Here is a 14,434-nt window from a genome sequence, read left to right on the forward strand (position 1 = left end):
CAGAACTGATCATTATATGCTATTGAAGATACAGTTTCCACAAAAAAAGACATGTTCTGGGTAATACTTTAACTTTGTTGATGTTCAAAATAACTTGAGTTCTGCTTTTGCACTAGCTAATACACTACACTAATACGTATCATATGTATTGAGCAGCCATACTGACTATTAGACTTCACCTTTTATAAAGTATATACACGTATTTTTTATGACTATGGGCTAAACCTTTCCCAGATTTAATATCAAACGTGGTTTGAGTTTGCTGCTGATGGCATAAAAATACACTTTCTCTCAGAGACAAAAATTTATTAAGGGATAGGCTCTGGAATTAAACCTCAGATTTTTTTTTTTAAAAGATATTTAAATTTTTTCACTTGGTTATTTTTTCATATCTGCTATCACAAATGTTTTGCATAGCTACTTTTATTTCAGTTAATCACATGCTTCATTTTCACGTTCATCTCAATGAAGTAGTTTCCTACAAAACTCAATCCATCAGAAATTCAGACAGGACAGAATCGCAGAAAATGTTGTTAATGAAAATATTTGTATCTTGAACATGCATTAGCAGAGGTTCAGTAAAGATAAAGCTTGTCCCTGCTCCTACTAAAAGAGATCAGAGGAATCAACAAAGTATGATACAAATTCTCAGGTTTCCTCCTCTTTTTCATTTCTTATGTAAGTACAGCTTTACTACTGGAAATGTTACATGCTCTAAAATGGGATTAATCCCTCGTTGTGTATCTGCTTACTTACTCTGATGAATTACATGTAAGTTATTAAGTAAGGTATCACAGTTCAACAGATCAATAGTATGAGATCATGACACTATCTAAACTAGCTGCAGCCTAAATGCAATACTGTCACAATACTGCTGCCACCGAAAATGTGTGACCATTTCAGCAGTTGTGCACAATGGAAAGTGCAATTCTTCTATTTCTTCCTTTCTTTCAACAGATGAGCATTTTTTTAAGTACATATATAGAGAGATATACCTGTATTACAGTGCTAACCATAGTTTCTGGAACTAAAGTTTAGCTATTACCTTCTGTGCATGTATTTTCTTCTGAAGTTTATTTTGATTTTTAAATGTATTCCTGAAAAAGTCTCAATTTTTTTTCATAACCATCCTTACTTTCCTTAATTTATAAAGGAAAATAACTAGTTTATATAAAATATATCAACTGGCATAAACAAAGTAGCAGGTAGTAAAGAAATGGGTGAGGGAACAGAGTGCTCCAAGATTTCCTTCTGACCTCTGGAGAAGCTTCAAATAAAGCACTTAGTTTGAGAGCAGGTACTCCTTAATCTCACAACTCTCTTCTTACTTATATTAGGATTCAGGACACAGAGTTATGCTTTTTTTTTAGGGAGGGAGGATTGTTTCCTCTCTTCATTTTTCTGAGGCCAAAAAAATAAGTATGCTACAGTGTTTCTCACTGGCATGTTCATTGCAGGTCAGAGGAATCAACTGGAAGGCAGCACTTTCAGAGCTATACCTATAAATCACGGCAATAATAGTACTGGTCAGTTATATCATAAGCACTGACAAAGAAAAGAATTTAGTGGGTTTAATTTATATCTTTTACAGGTAATGAAGACCTTCATTTATTCCAACAGGAGCTTTCCTATTTACACCTATATAGCTCTCTTCTGACTTAGAGCTGATTTGTGCTTTGAGGAACAAGTGAATTTAACACAGAAACAAATTGCTAGCTAATAAGTGAACCCAAGTTCTCAATGTATTCATTATTGGAATCACACTTATGAAAAAACACAGAACACCACACAACAGTGAGTCACACACAACTCCTGGTGAAACAGATGCTGCAAAATTCTTCTGTAATATCTCATCTTTTTTTATCCCAAGTCTCTACATTTCTTCAAAATAAGAACTTTGCAAATGCTAAACCAAAGAAATGTAAAATAAAAATTGAAGATGCTGTTCTATTTATTTCTTTTCTGAATAAGTAGCAGAAGTATCTTATTATTTGGCACTACCAACATTGCTGAGAGGTCACCCCAGAGACTTTCCTCCTTTCCTGATTCATGTCCACACCCAGAATTCGTACGTGATACGTGCTGATGGCAAAAACTATTCATTTAATTTAATGACTACCATTGTCTTCAAGCACTAGTAGAGAGGGAATTATTATCCACTGTTTGTAATGGTAACAGCAACGTGTGAATACTGCTCAGGGAACAAGTAGTTTAACCAGCACATAGTTAGGTTTGTTTACTCTCCAAAATCTGTATGTTTTGTTGTACATATCTGGTGTTCCTTTCTTGAACACCATTCTTGACAAGAAATGAACACCATTCATTCAAATATGGTTCTGTGTATGAATGAAAACAAAACAAAAAGGAGGAAATAAAACAGTAGAAGGAATTGTGGTTTGGCTTTTTCATAACCCATAAAGACAATATCCCTGGAATGTTTTTATATGGCTGCACAAAGGCACCTTCAATTCCATCACTCTCTCCAAAAGCAGACATTCTGTCCCTTCATGTCTTGTTGTGCTGCTGGTTTCAACTGTACTTTCAGCTATTCTCTTCATTTCTCTTTCATTTTAGAAGTTTCCCTGTCTTGTTTCTAATGTCACATTGTACTAAATCATTACTACGGCAAGAAACAAGAGTGCTTCTGCAGTTTACTAGAGCGGTATTACTCCCCAAGAAAGAGATAGATAACCCTGGCATAACATGGTGGGTTCTGAAAGCGCAACAGGCATCTCTGCAATTCCTTTATATGACATAAAAATACAAAGGAGCATCTGGCTGTGGTGAAGCCGAGGTGTCAGGCACGCTTTTCTCCAAATATGCTATTTCAAAATGATCAAGCATATAACAGCTTCTTCCCTCAGGCAGGCAAAGAGGAATGAAGACTGCAAAGACTGAGAAATACCATAGGGAAAGTCTAATCTCGAAAGAAAAAAGTTCTCACTTTCTTCAAGTCCTTCATAAAACAGATGATTTGCTGTTACAACATCAATAGAAATCGCTTTGTAGTATCTTAATAGTTGCACAATGAAGTACCAGGTGGAACTCAACGTAAGAAGACCCACACAATCCCAACTCATGATATTTTTGAGGCAACTGAAACGTGAAAATAAATTACTCTCACACAAGCTGAATATGACTGACTTAAACACAATAGACAACATCCTGATCTTGAATCAAGGGGTATTGTCTCAAATGAAAATGTCAGGTAGGCATCTAGATGCCTTTGACATTCAATGAAATATAGGAACCTACTTGTCCTTAATGACCTTCTCCCCTCTCCAACATACAAAAGCACCTACCTACCATTTACTTTGTGCAGAACACAGAGAAGAGTGGTGACTTTTCTTTCAGATGTGGGGTTTCAACGCACACTTTAGAAAAGGAATTGGGCCTGAACAGCAGATGAGTGGTGATTCTAGAGTCTCTTCCCACTTTCATTATTCATGACTAAATGTTTACCTTTTGTTCCATATCAAAAAAGTTATTTGAGCCTTTAAAAATGTTGATGAAATATAATTGTTCTTTTCTGAATAAATCGAGAAGTCTGTTGTGATCATAATCCAATAGTAAATTGAAGGACAGTTGACAAAGACTTAAATGATGCATCCACACAGCTTCTGCAGCACATACGCTCTAGCATATGGCTTTTCAAATCTCCCTTTACAGTAGAGAATATGTACTTGCTGTGCATTCACAGGCCTGTTTGGTGCTAGAGCCAAGCATGACTGAATTTCGTCTACCACTTACAAGGGCACTTGAGGGAAGACATAAACGTGTAAACTTAGTGTTTTATGCCCACTTATTCACTTCAAAGAGTCCATTCTGTAGCTTCAGTATTGATTTGTGGTTGAAGTCTTTTGGTTTTGATGTGATTTTTTTTGCTTGTTTTTTTGAAAAAAAGTAGGCTTTTCAAATATTTTTCCTGTTGGAGTGATGAACTCCATCACTTTTAGACTCTCTCACCTAAGAAGGGAAAGGGCATCTAGTTTACTTGTCCAGGCTCTGCTGAGTTATCTGTCCTTTCAAATACTTCGGGCAAGAGGCAGTTGTATGATGTGACAAATGGTGCCTTCTGTCATCCACATTCCCTGTACTGATAACCAAGCAAGGCAAAACAATTACAGGCAAAAAAAAAGAATTTATGGGTTAGCAAGTCGCTCTTTTGGGAAAGAATATAGAAACTGATCTTTTCAGCCCAATTCTACACTGCCTTCAGTATCTTCCCTGAATACCCCATTAAAGTTATTCCAAAAAAGAAATCACCAGCACTGAAATGCTGGCATTGTGGGTGCACTGTGGGTTTTCTTTAGTCACCCTTATTGGCATATAGGACATATTGTAGTTATTTGTCAAGAGAATTTAACTTTGAAGATATTTCCTCCCTTGGCTAATATTGTTCTTTTCACAGTTTTATTGTAGCACCGCACCCTAATCCACACCAACAGAAAAAAACGTAGCGAGGATTAAGAGGTACCAGTGCGAACTCACAGTTGATGAGTGCACCAGAAAGACCACCTTACAGATTTCTCTTGCCGCCAATTTCTACAGCAGTCCACACTGGAGTTATACCTGCTGCTCTACCTTTCTCCAAGTCTCCAAATTCCATCACAATATTCATAACCATGCTACTGTCATAACTGCATTGAAGACTTTCCACACTTGGTACAAATGTGCTTCTGTCTAGAAACTTCTTCTCATGCTATTGCTATGCTGCTCACTGTTTTACATCTCAGCTCTGCTGGATGTGCTCTCCACTTCTGCATTCACCTCTTGGTGCTCAGTTTTCATTCCTATTACACTTTTTGTTCAGAACTGCTCAATGCTTCCGCAAATATGCCTATGTTTCACAAGCAAGTAAAGCTGTGTGGTAGAAAGTGTGTGTGTGGGGGAAATGACACAACAATGTCCTTAGCAGCTAAGTTTTCAATAGACAAAAGTATATACTCAAAAGGTAAGTGCTCAAGTCTGAACATTCCCCTAGATTTCTCCATGTTAAAATCCATCATTTCCCCAACAATCCTGTTCTCAAACAAGAAACAGTTACACAAAAATATTTAACATTTTCTTGACAATAACAATTCTCAGATTCCCAGACACTTTATTTGGGCTCAGTATTGGGCCCAGTTCTGTTTAATATCTTTATCAATGATCTGGACGAGGGCATCGAGTGCACCCTCAGTAACTTTGCAGACGACACCAAGTTGGGCGGGAGTGTTGATCTGCTCGAGGGCAGCAAGGCTCTACAGAGGGATCTGGACAGGCTGGATCAATGGGCCCAGGCCAACAGTATGAGATTCAACAAGGCTAAATGTCGGGTCCTGCACTTGGGTCACAACAACCCCATGCAACGCTACAGGCTTGGGGAAGAGTGTCTGGAAAGCTGCCCAGAGGAAAAGGACCTGGGGGTGTTGGTTGACAGCCAGCTGAATATGAGCCAGCAGTGTGCCCAGGCGGCCAAGAAGGCCAATGGCATCCTGGCCTGTATCAGAAATAGTGTGGCCAGCAGGAGTAGGGAAGTGATCGTGCCCCTGTACTCGGCCCTGGTGAGGCCGCACCTCGAATACTGTGTTTGGTTTTGGGCCCCTCACTACAAGAAGGACATCGAGGTGCTGGAGCGTGTCCAGAGAAGGGCAACGAGGCTGGTGAGGGGTCTGGAGAACAAGTCTTCTGCGGAGCGGCTGAGGGAACTGGGACTGTTCAGCTTGGAGAAAAGGAGGCTGAGGGGAGACCTCATCGCTCTTTACAACTACCTGAAAGGAGGTTGCAGCAAGGTGGGTGTCGGTCTCTTCTCCCAAGTAACAAGCGATAGGACGAGAGGAAATGGCCTCAAGTTGTGCCAGGGGAGGTTTAGATTGGATGTAAGGAAAAATTTCTTCACCGAAAGGGTTGTCAAGCATTGGAAGAGGCTGCCCAGGGAAGTGGTTGAGTCACCATCCCTGGAGGTATTTAAAAGACGTGTAGATGTGGTGCTTAGGGACATGGTTTAGTGGTGAACTTGGCAGTGCTAGGGTTACGGTTGGACTCAATCTTAAAGGTCTTTTCCAACCAGAATGATTCTATGATTCTATGATTTCTCTTTGCTTCTTTCTGTGCCCCCTCCGCCCCCCCGCCAAAGACTAGATGAAAAGCACTGGCATTGAAAAAGATGAAACAGATTTAAAACCAAAGCAGTCTGCTTGCCCAATGAACTGTGAGGAAAGTTGGTGATGCAGGTTAAATGGTAAATAATAAAATCTAATTGCCATATAAATGTGCACGGTAATCTATCTCCCACAGAATTGATGCTATGCCAATTACTCTGTATGAGGGGGATGGTTGTGGTGGAGAGGTGAGGCATTGAAGCACATCAAATGTCCTTCATTTCTTTCCTGCTCTGAGTACTTTTGTACATTGTATACACCTGAAAAATAGACAAAAATCTAATGAAGCAGGCATTTTTATGGCATAGTATACTCAGATTTCCTTTCCTACTGATATTCTTCTGAAATAATTTATTCATTCTCTGCTTCAATAGCCAACACATGCTCTTAGCAGAGCTTGTTTTCCAAACAGTAAGGATTCTCCACATAAAGCTACCAAAAAGCTGAGAGGTTAAACGTTCTTATTTTGAATGTAGGTTTGTAGAGGGAAACTTTTTATCTAATATTACCAACTTCTTGATCAAGACAATCACCTCCAGACTCTGAGGATATTACACGAAACAGCTCTTTTGTAAAAAAGGACTGCTCAGTCAGAATACCAAGATCCATGAGGATGGCGCTCTCATACCCATGGCAGTGCATTTTGGAAACAAGTGTTTCCAGATTTTTTTGTAAGTTTTAAGAGCATACGTTTCCCATATTATCCTTAGCATAACTTTTACTTGGTATTCCAGAAGGACTTGAAAGAAATTCCACAATCAGCAATGGTAATAACCTGCATGCCAAACAGCTGTAGAAATGTAGGCAAATCTATACATTTGTATGTGTGTAAAAGACTGAAAAGAGCAGGGGAGAAGAAGCAGAAAGCAAAAAGTTCCTCTCACCATGGAGTGATCTGAAAGACTACTGCAATGTTGTTGACTTCACAGAGCTCAGCACAAACACTAGAGTATTTTCTTTAATTTTTTATTTAATCCAGAAGTACTGGAGTAGATTTTTAATTTTTTCCCCATCTCATAATTTTGGAAATCTGGATACAATTTCTGAAGGCTTAGCATTGCCAAAATTATTTTCATGGCCTGGTAGACAGCATAGCTGTTTAGAAGCAGTATGTGACAAGTTGCAAAGAAAAGGAGGATAAAGGAATTTGCATTAGACCAGGTTGTCCAATCTCCTATTGTTAATCTGTCTGTATATCTTTGCTACACAGGAAGTCTCAAAGAAGAGCTCTCAGTTTTAAGATCCTTATTTTTCTGTCCATACAGAGGCTGCTTTTCCAACACTATCAGGAAGACAACAGCTGCATTTGCCATTGTCTACTCCAACAGGTCACATTAGGAAGTTCTATTTACTCTTGACAGTATTTGGGACTCCGCATTTGGGACAGAATGTTATTTCTGCATGAAGAGTTCACAGCCCACTGAAAATGTCATTACAATTAGCTCGTGCATGTTTATTTGAGAAATTTAAGCATTAATACTCGTTCATTTGTACAAATTTGCATTTTTATATAAAATACTTTTCTGTGCTTCTTAAAGCTTTGTTTCTTAGTAATAGAAATATGAAGTATCACTGCCATTGATAGAGACCTTGTAATATAGAGAAGAACTTATAATGCAGCAACAATAATAAAGGGCTCAATATAAAACAACAGGGACAAATATTATACGAAATTGAAATAATTTCAATTTCCATTGCTGGAACAAGAAATCTTCTTTATGATCAAGACTAATTTAGCTCAGTTTTGCATAGCATGAATAACCTACTTTGACGGGCAAATGAAATATCAATAGATTAAGTGACTATTACAAATCACCAATGAATATGCCAGGCCAGTAGATCTACTGATAATTTAGTTAATGGCATTAAAATTTCACAAGGATGAATTAATTGCCAAATGAGTCTTTACGTACATGGAAGAAGTATATCTAAAGTGCATTTGCAAAACCACCGAGGTGATACCAGAAATTGATATGATTATTTTTCTTTCAGATGCTTCAGACTAGGCTGTTTTCTCATTATTGGAGAAAACGGCAAATGAAAAGGCAAATGTATATAACAACAGCACCCATATCTCACAAAGGAATAGAGGAAGCCGGAGGCCAGTGAAGAGCTACAGAAATAAAACAGATGAGATCCAGACAGGATTTTTAAATCCAAGGAAGTTGATTCTGGTGTATGCTCTAATATGAACAGTATTTTTTGAGGATGCAGAGATATAACAGCACAGGAGTAACATATGACTTACAATGGACTCTAAAATTGACATTTGGGAAGGCCATGGGGAAGAGAATAACAGAGGCAAGTTGAAAGTATGGATGTCAGTTGAAAAAAGCAGGTCTTAAAGATGTATGAAATGCTGCACAGGCAGCAAAAAATTCAAACCATAAATGTTGAGCAGGGTAGGATATTTTTTGTGATGGTGATTTCCTTTCAAAAAGAAAATAGAGTTAGCCCAACATCAAAATTACGATGACTGCAGTTCATCCTGAAGGATACATCACAGCTAGAAAGTCTGGAATAGGATGGGATACTGAAATACTGAAACTACCAACTCCTAGAAAAGTTTGTAACTATTTATTGTTAAATCTAAAATAACAGCAGCATTCCTTAGCTTTTCATTTTGTGAGAGTGTGATATTTCAACTTTTCATCTCAATTTGTAAACAAGTAAAATGCTAAAATATTTTAATTTTCTCACAGTTATTCTGAGTGGATTCCTGTAGGTTTTTGTATGTTTGCTGTTTAAAGAAAGCGGCTGAAAACTTTGGGCATTAAAGTAGTGCCTATATGTGTAGGAGAGAAGAAAAAGGAAGATTAAACCCTAGTAGGTAAGTGGATGCAAAGTCATGCCTGAGGATGTTCCTCCTCCTCAAAAGCAGATCATGTGTCTTCAAATATTTATTAAAAAAAAATTCTGACAGAACTCCAATTTCCCACACCACAGGAAGAAAATGTAGAGAGGGAAGAGACATTACAGATGTTGTAATACCTACAGTCTGAACAAAGGAGACATCTTTTCTTTGGCAACAGTGAGGAACAAGGGCACAAGTCAAATTCCACTTTTGCTTGCATTTTCGTGCCCCTTCAAGGCTACTTGTACCCCTCAAGACCATAAGAGCACAGCATCAAGTACAGCAAGCAAGAATTCCCCTCCACCCAACTATTTTGGTCTGTGAAAGCCTTGAATTGTAGTCATGCTAACCATCTGAGCTATACTGAAAGCAGGACAGGGACTCTGCTCATGAAATACATGAAAGAAAATTTGCTGTGTAACTGAATGTTGGCAGGCTTGAGCTGCATTGCCTTTGCTGTTAAGATTCATTTATCTTCACAGGTTATCTGCTAGAACTGCACCCAAGTACGCTTTACTAATTCTCTCTGCTAGGAAAAATAACACAGTTCTTGGAATCCAAACACAGAACTATTTTCACTCATTTATTTGTCTCCAATTTATAATTTACCCATCTAATTACAGCAATAATTAAGCTGAAGAATTTAATATAAGCATTTCCACAGGTACCCCCTCCAATCCACTGAAATTGTACCAGAGGTTATGCCGGGAACCCATGTCTGTAATAATGGACTTTCTATGTTACATAGCCAAATCCTACATCCAAAAGGAAGCGTGGAAATTCTCTCCCATACTTCTACGGCAACTGTCTGCTTTCCCAGACAACTGGCATCCTGTGCAGGCTCTACAACACAATCTGTGTCATCTCTTTGTACCAAATTCACTGTGTATTTGCAAAAACTGCATATATTGCTTTATCTTTCCAGGATTATCTTGGATTTCAGCATCTGAAATCTGGTAACTCTACAATTACTCAGAAAGGCTGAAGGTTCTATGTTATCTGTACACATTTACATTTCACCTAATGTTAACTCTGGTTAAACAGAATTATTGATATCACTAGCAAGAAGTATAATTTTGAATTTGTTTTGTTGCTAGGGCTAAAATAATATAGGACAAGGAATTAACCATAGCTGCTTGTATCAGTAAAGTGTATGGAGCGTTTATAGCATAACAGAGATGTGTCACCATAAGAAACACTGACATAAAATAGAAAAGAACAAGCTACAGGAAAGCATCTCAACTGAATACAGAGGAAGAAAAAATAATAATGAAAGGCAATTTTTTTTTCCTTTTTACCCTGCTGGCTAAAATGTATCAGCTTGAACTCCCCCAAAAATCCAACAAAAATTCTCATTATTATGCTATGACATATTTACAGAAGCTGACCTAGCAAAATATAGAATACGTTAAAAAAATAAAATGAAACATACTACTATGAGAAGACAGAGGTTGAGGACCTGTGTACGCTAGACCAGTTTGCAAAAGATGCTTACTATATATTACTGTACTGAATATGTCAGGCTTGTTATTCTTTTACTAGCCACATTCCCTGGGTGGTGAATTACAGAAAATCAGCATCTAATACAATTCACCTTCCTCGCTTCGAGTCTCAGTAAGTTTTTTCATGCTCTTCAGTTTTTTTCCACTGGAATTCAAGGTTAGAAAATGCACCAGCTATGGATACAATTTTACTTCAAAAGGGTAAAGCAAAAGTAACATTTTCAAAGTGAAGAAAACAAAGGAATGTTGGATTTTATAGGTTACCCTCGCTGATGAGCTTTCTCCGTGAATGCACTAAGCAGTGCATTTAGTGAAATAACAGTGCCCTCTAGTGCCTTTATTAAGCATATTGTTCAAACCTTATTTTCTTTTCTTAAATAAAGCAACATACCAAAACACCACATTGTTTGAAGATGATGTAGAATAAAATGACTGTGTTAACCTAGTTATCAGTTCTTAACAGGATTATTTTTCCTACTCATTTCTAATTAATATACTGGGAAAAAAACCAGATTAAATACATACACATACATACGTATATGCATAAGTGGTACTTATTATTGCAAAAAACGTGAAAGAATAAAGTGGATGCTTTCTCTACAGCATCAAAAATAACGTTGAAATATTACATTGCCTCAATAAACGTCGACCATATTTACAGGAATGCAAAAATGAGAAAGAATGTGGCACAAATTTCAAATACAATTTTGAGAATGGAGTGTGAGCCATTGAAAAAGCTTTAATTTATAAACCAAGCATTTCTGATGAAAAGGCTCTTATTGAAGATTATGACATATCAAGATACAGTTTTCACAGTCTTTCTTACAATCTTAATAGCACTTTCAAGTGAAGCAAACATGTAAAATATCACAAAATCCAAAATAATTACTAAGGTCAGCTCATTATCTGCGACTTAGAGGTAGTTAAAAGAAAATCCAGCAAGGAATAAGCTCTTAATGGAATATTAATATCTACTTTGAACATCCTGGCTTTTGAAATATTAAATTTTCTTTGACTGTTAGGAAATTTTGGTTTTTCTAACAAGAACTTTTATAAAGAATGTTAAAATACACAAGTTTTCACATGACCAGAACATATTTTCTTATGTCTGATTAGGTGGGCAGTATTTTAAAATTATACTTATACATCCTTTCAAAAAGATATTTTCCTCTGATGCAAATTAGCTTTTCAGAAGCCCATCCTTACAACTAATACAATTACTTATTTTAAAATACACACATTTATCAGTTTGGTTTATAAAAATGGAACTTAAGAATCTAGCTGGACATATAAAATGTAGGTTTAGACCTATAAAACAAAGTTTATCCCACCCTGCAATTGAAATTACAACACTTTCTGTACTTAGGTGAGTATATGTTTATGGTTCAATACATCTGGCAACTTGTATTTATAACTGATTCATTAGAGGACTGCCACATAAAATTGCTTTACTTACAAGATTTTTTATGATATCAAAATACCGCATTGTATTTATTTTCCCAACAAAAGGTAGGTTTTATGTGGAATACTGAACAGTGAGGGACAGGTCAAAATGTTCCCCCATTCTCTAACACAGAGATCATCAGTTCTGCAAAGCCTTTGTAGTCATACTGTAAAGCTTAGGCTGTGGTTTCTGCATGCCACTTACATAACTTATGTTCATGTAAAAGTCAATCCTTTTCCATAGACGTTTTAGAGCTTCTTTAGTCCCCCAATTATCTTTTGGTATATATGGGCCACTCTGTGTTCTTACCGTTTGCTACTTTTTTTCCTGTGGCACTTTCACACATTTAAAGTAGTACCTAACTGTGCAGAACTACTACTAAACCTGCATTGTCAGGCTATCATAAAGATGATGTCATCTCTTGTGATCATATTAATTATTATCACATAAAACATTTCATATGGTATTACAAAATTATACTGTACTTTACATATATGATTTATTCAGGTTATCATTCAGTAATGACCCTCACTGTAAGTTATACAGGAATTACTGTACTTACTTTTGAGATCTAAATTTCTGGCTCCTGCTGTGCTCTGTGTTGTGATTTTAGTGTCAATCTTCACAGTGTGGAGATTGTTGATATCCCTTGATATCATCACATTATGCCACTGGTTGTCATTCAGAGGTTTATTAGAACTTCCTTTGATGAGATTTGCACCATTTCCCAAGTCAAACACATAGTGTAAATACCTAGGAAAAGAGAAAAAATTGGAAAAGTTTCCTTTTTCTTTACATAGCAAGGGGGCACTAATTAACATGTCTAATATTTCCTATTTCCTTATACTCCTCAGTAGTGCTGGTAAAACTGGAAGACAACAATGAATGCCAAATGGGGAAGCAACCTTAATTCAGAGTAATCACCATTCATTTAGATGTGCTGAGATGCAGTCCCAAGTTTCTGGAAAGTAACGAGCGCTCCATGTACCAACACATGCATACATATGTAGAGACAGAACAAGAGGAAGGCTATAAACTAGTACTTCTTTGTGGTAAACACTATAGAAGTTATACCTATTATTTACTTTAATATTTTTCAGGCATCTAGCTTCATCTGAAAGAAAAAGTCACAATAAAGCATATGAAGTTTAACATGAAGAAACATTCATCAATCATGTATGTCCAGTCAAAGATTTGTATCCCAAACTTTCCCTTGTATTTCTCCTGTATATATATTTTTGAAGATAATTCTTTTGAAGAGACTTCTTTTGTCATTATGCTAATCCATACATACCCTTTTACTAATTCAACCACAATGAAATCATTTCCATCGCCACTGTTATAAAGTATCAATCCATCCAGAGAGGTTGTTTTGAACTGGAAAAAAAGGTGCATAGACGTATATGCTTGTAGCGTGGCCAGTGCAACATAACTTGCTTTCGTTTTAAAGGTTACAGGGTCTGCTATGATGTTCCTGAATCCAAATCTTGCATTTAGCTCACAATAATCGATGTCTCCATTTTTACATAAGTCAATGTATGCCATGCCATTAAATGTAAGACTCTGTAGATGCCCAATGAAATTAGAAGGCACAGAAGACAGGTAGCGCCGTTCTGTTATTATTCCTGTTTCTATGTTGTGGAATTCCAGTCGTGTGTGATCACCAGCCATTTGACCTTTAAATAGTAACAAGAAAACACATGTTAGCATCTGAAATGGGAGGTCAAAAAGCACACCATGTGATTAAGTATCTGCATCAATTTCACACTTTTCAGAATGTGCAAGGCCAATTCTTGGCTCCAAAGAGGATTCTTCTAAATTCATCCAAACTTCCGGTAAACATCTGGGAGCCTTTTCACTGAGTTCAGTATGTTTGTATAAGGCCAACAGCAAGATTTCTAAACTGAAGCACAATACCATAGTATATCAAACTGCCAACAAAATCCCTCATTTCGGTTACACTTAACCAGACATGTAGTTTTACTATAAGCAAGTGTAATTATTTAACACAACATGAAGAACACAAAGGCAAATCTCAGAGCTAAAACTACAGTGTTAGAGTTTCATGGAAGAGAGGCATAACAGTTTGGGGGATATTACTCCATGCGTTTTGCTTAAAAGTGCATGATTTGGCAAGCGGAAGGAAGGATTCCTGTCTAAGCTGTCTTAGGTACATTAATGTTGGCCCTGATGCAAAACCCTGTGCTGCAACGATGGACAGAGCCTTCCTTAAAAGCAACTAGCTTTATACCATGGGGATAAACCATGGGAGAAGGGGGCAGAGCCTAAGAGATGGACGAAGCCGAAAGCCTGCAGCAAGGGTGTATGCCAGTGTCTTGTAATCCTGAAAATAGTGAGGGACTTGCTTACATCAGAAAGGTGGCCAAAACCAAGCCTCATAGCTACCTTTGAGTCTTTCTTTGTCATGCAAGGACTCCTGCACAGCAGAAAGCCTGAAATTTGCTGACTGTATAGCTAATCTGAAGGAAAG

The 14,434-nt window shown here is 37.2% G+C and overlaps 1 protein-coding gene across 31 annotated transcripts in view; it reads right to left on the reverse strand.

Moving 5' to 3' along the window:
* Positions 1 to 14,434, reverse strand: part of NRXN1 (neurexin 1) — a 743,929-nt gene that overhangs the window by 366,096 nt on the left and 363,399 nt on the right. For all 31 annotated transcript variants that reach the window (XM_076334784.1, XM_076334782.1, XM_076334774.1 and 28 more), the window contains 2 exons: positions 13,238 to 13,619; positions 12,506 to 12,696 (listed from right to left, as the gene is read on the reverse strand). In XM_076334784.1, the coding sequence (XP_076190899.1) occupies positions 12,506 to 12,696; positions 13,238 to 13,619 (573 nt within the window). The remainder of the gene's footprint in view (positions 1 to 12,505; positions 12,697 to 13,237; positions 13,620 to 14,434) is intronic.

This window comes from Aptenodytes patagonicus, chromosome 3, assembly GCF_965638725.1.
Source record: "Aptenodytes patagonicus chromosome 3, bAptPat1.pri.cur, whole genome shotgun sequence".
NCBI lineage: Eukaryota > Metazoa > Chordata > Aves > Sphenisciformes > Spheniscidae > Aptenodytes > Aptenodytes patagonicus.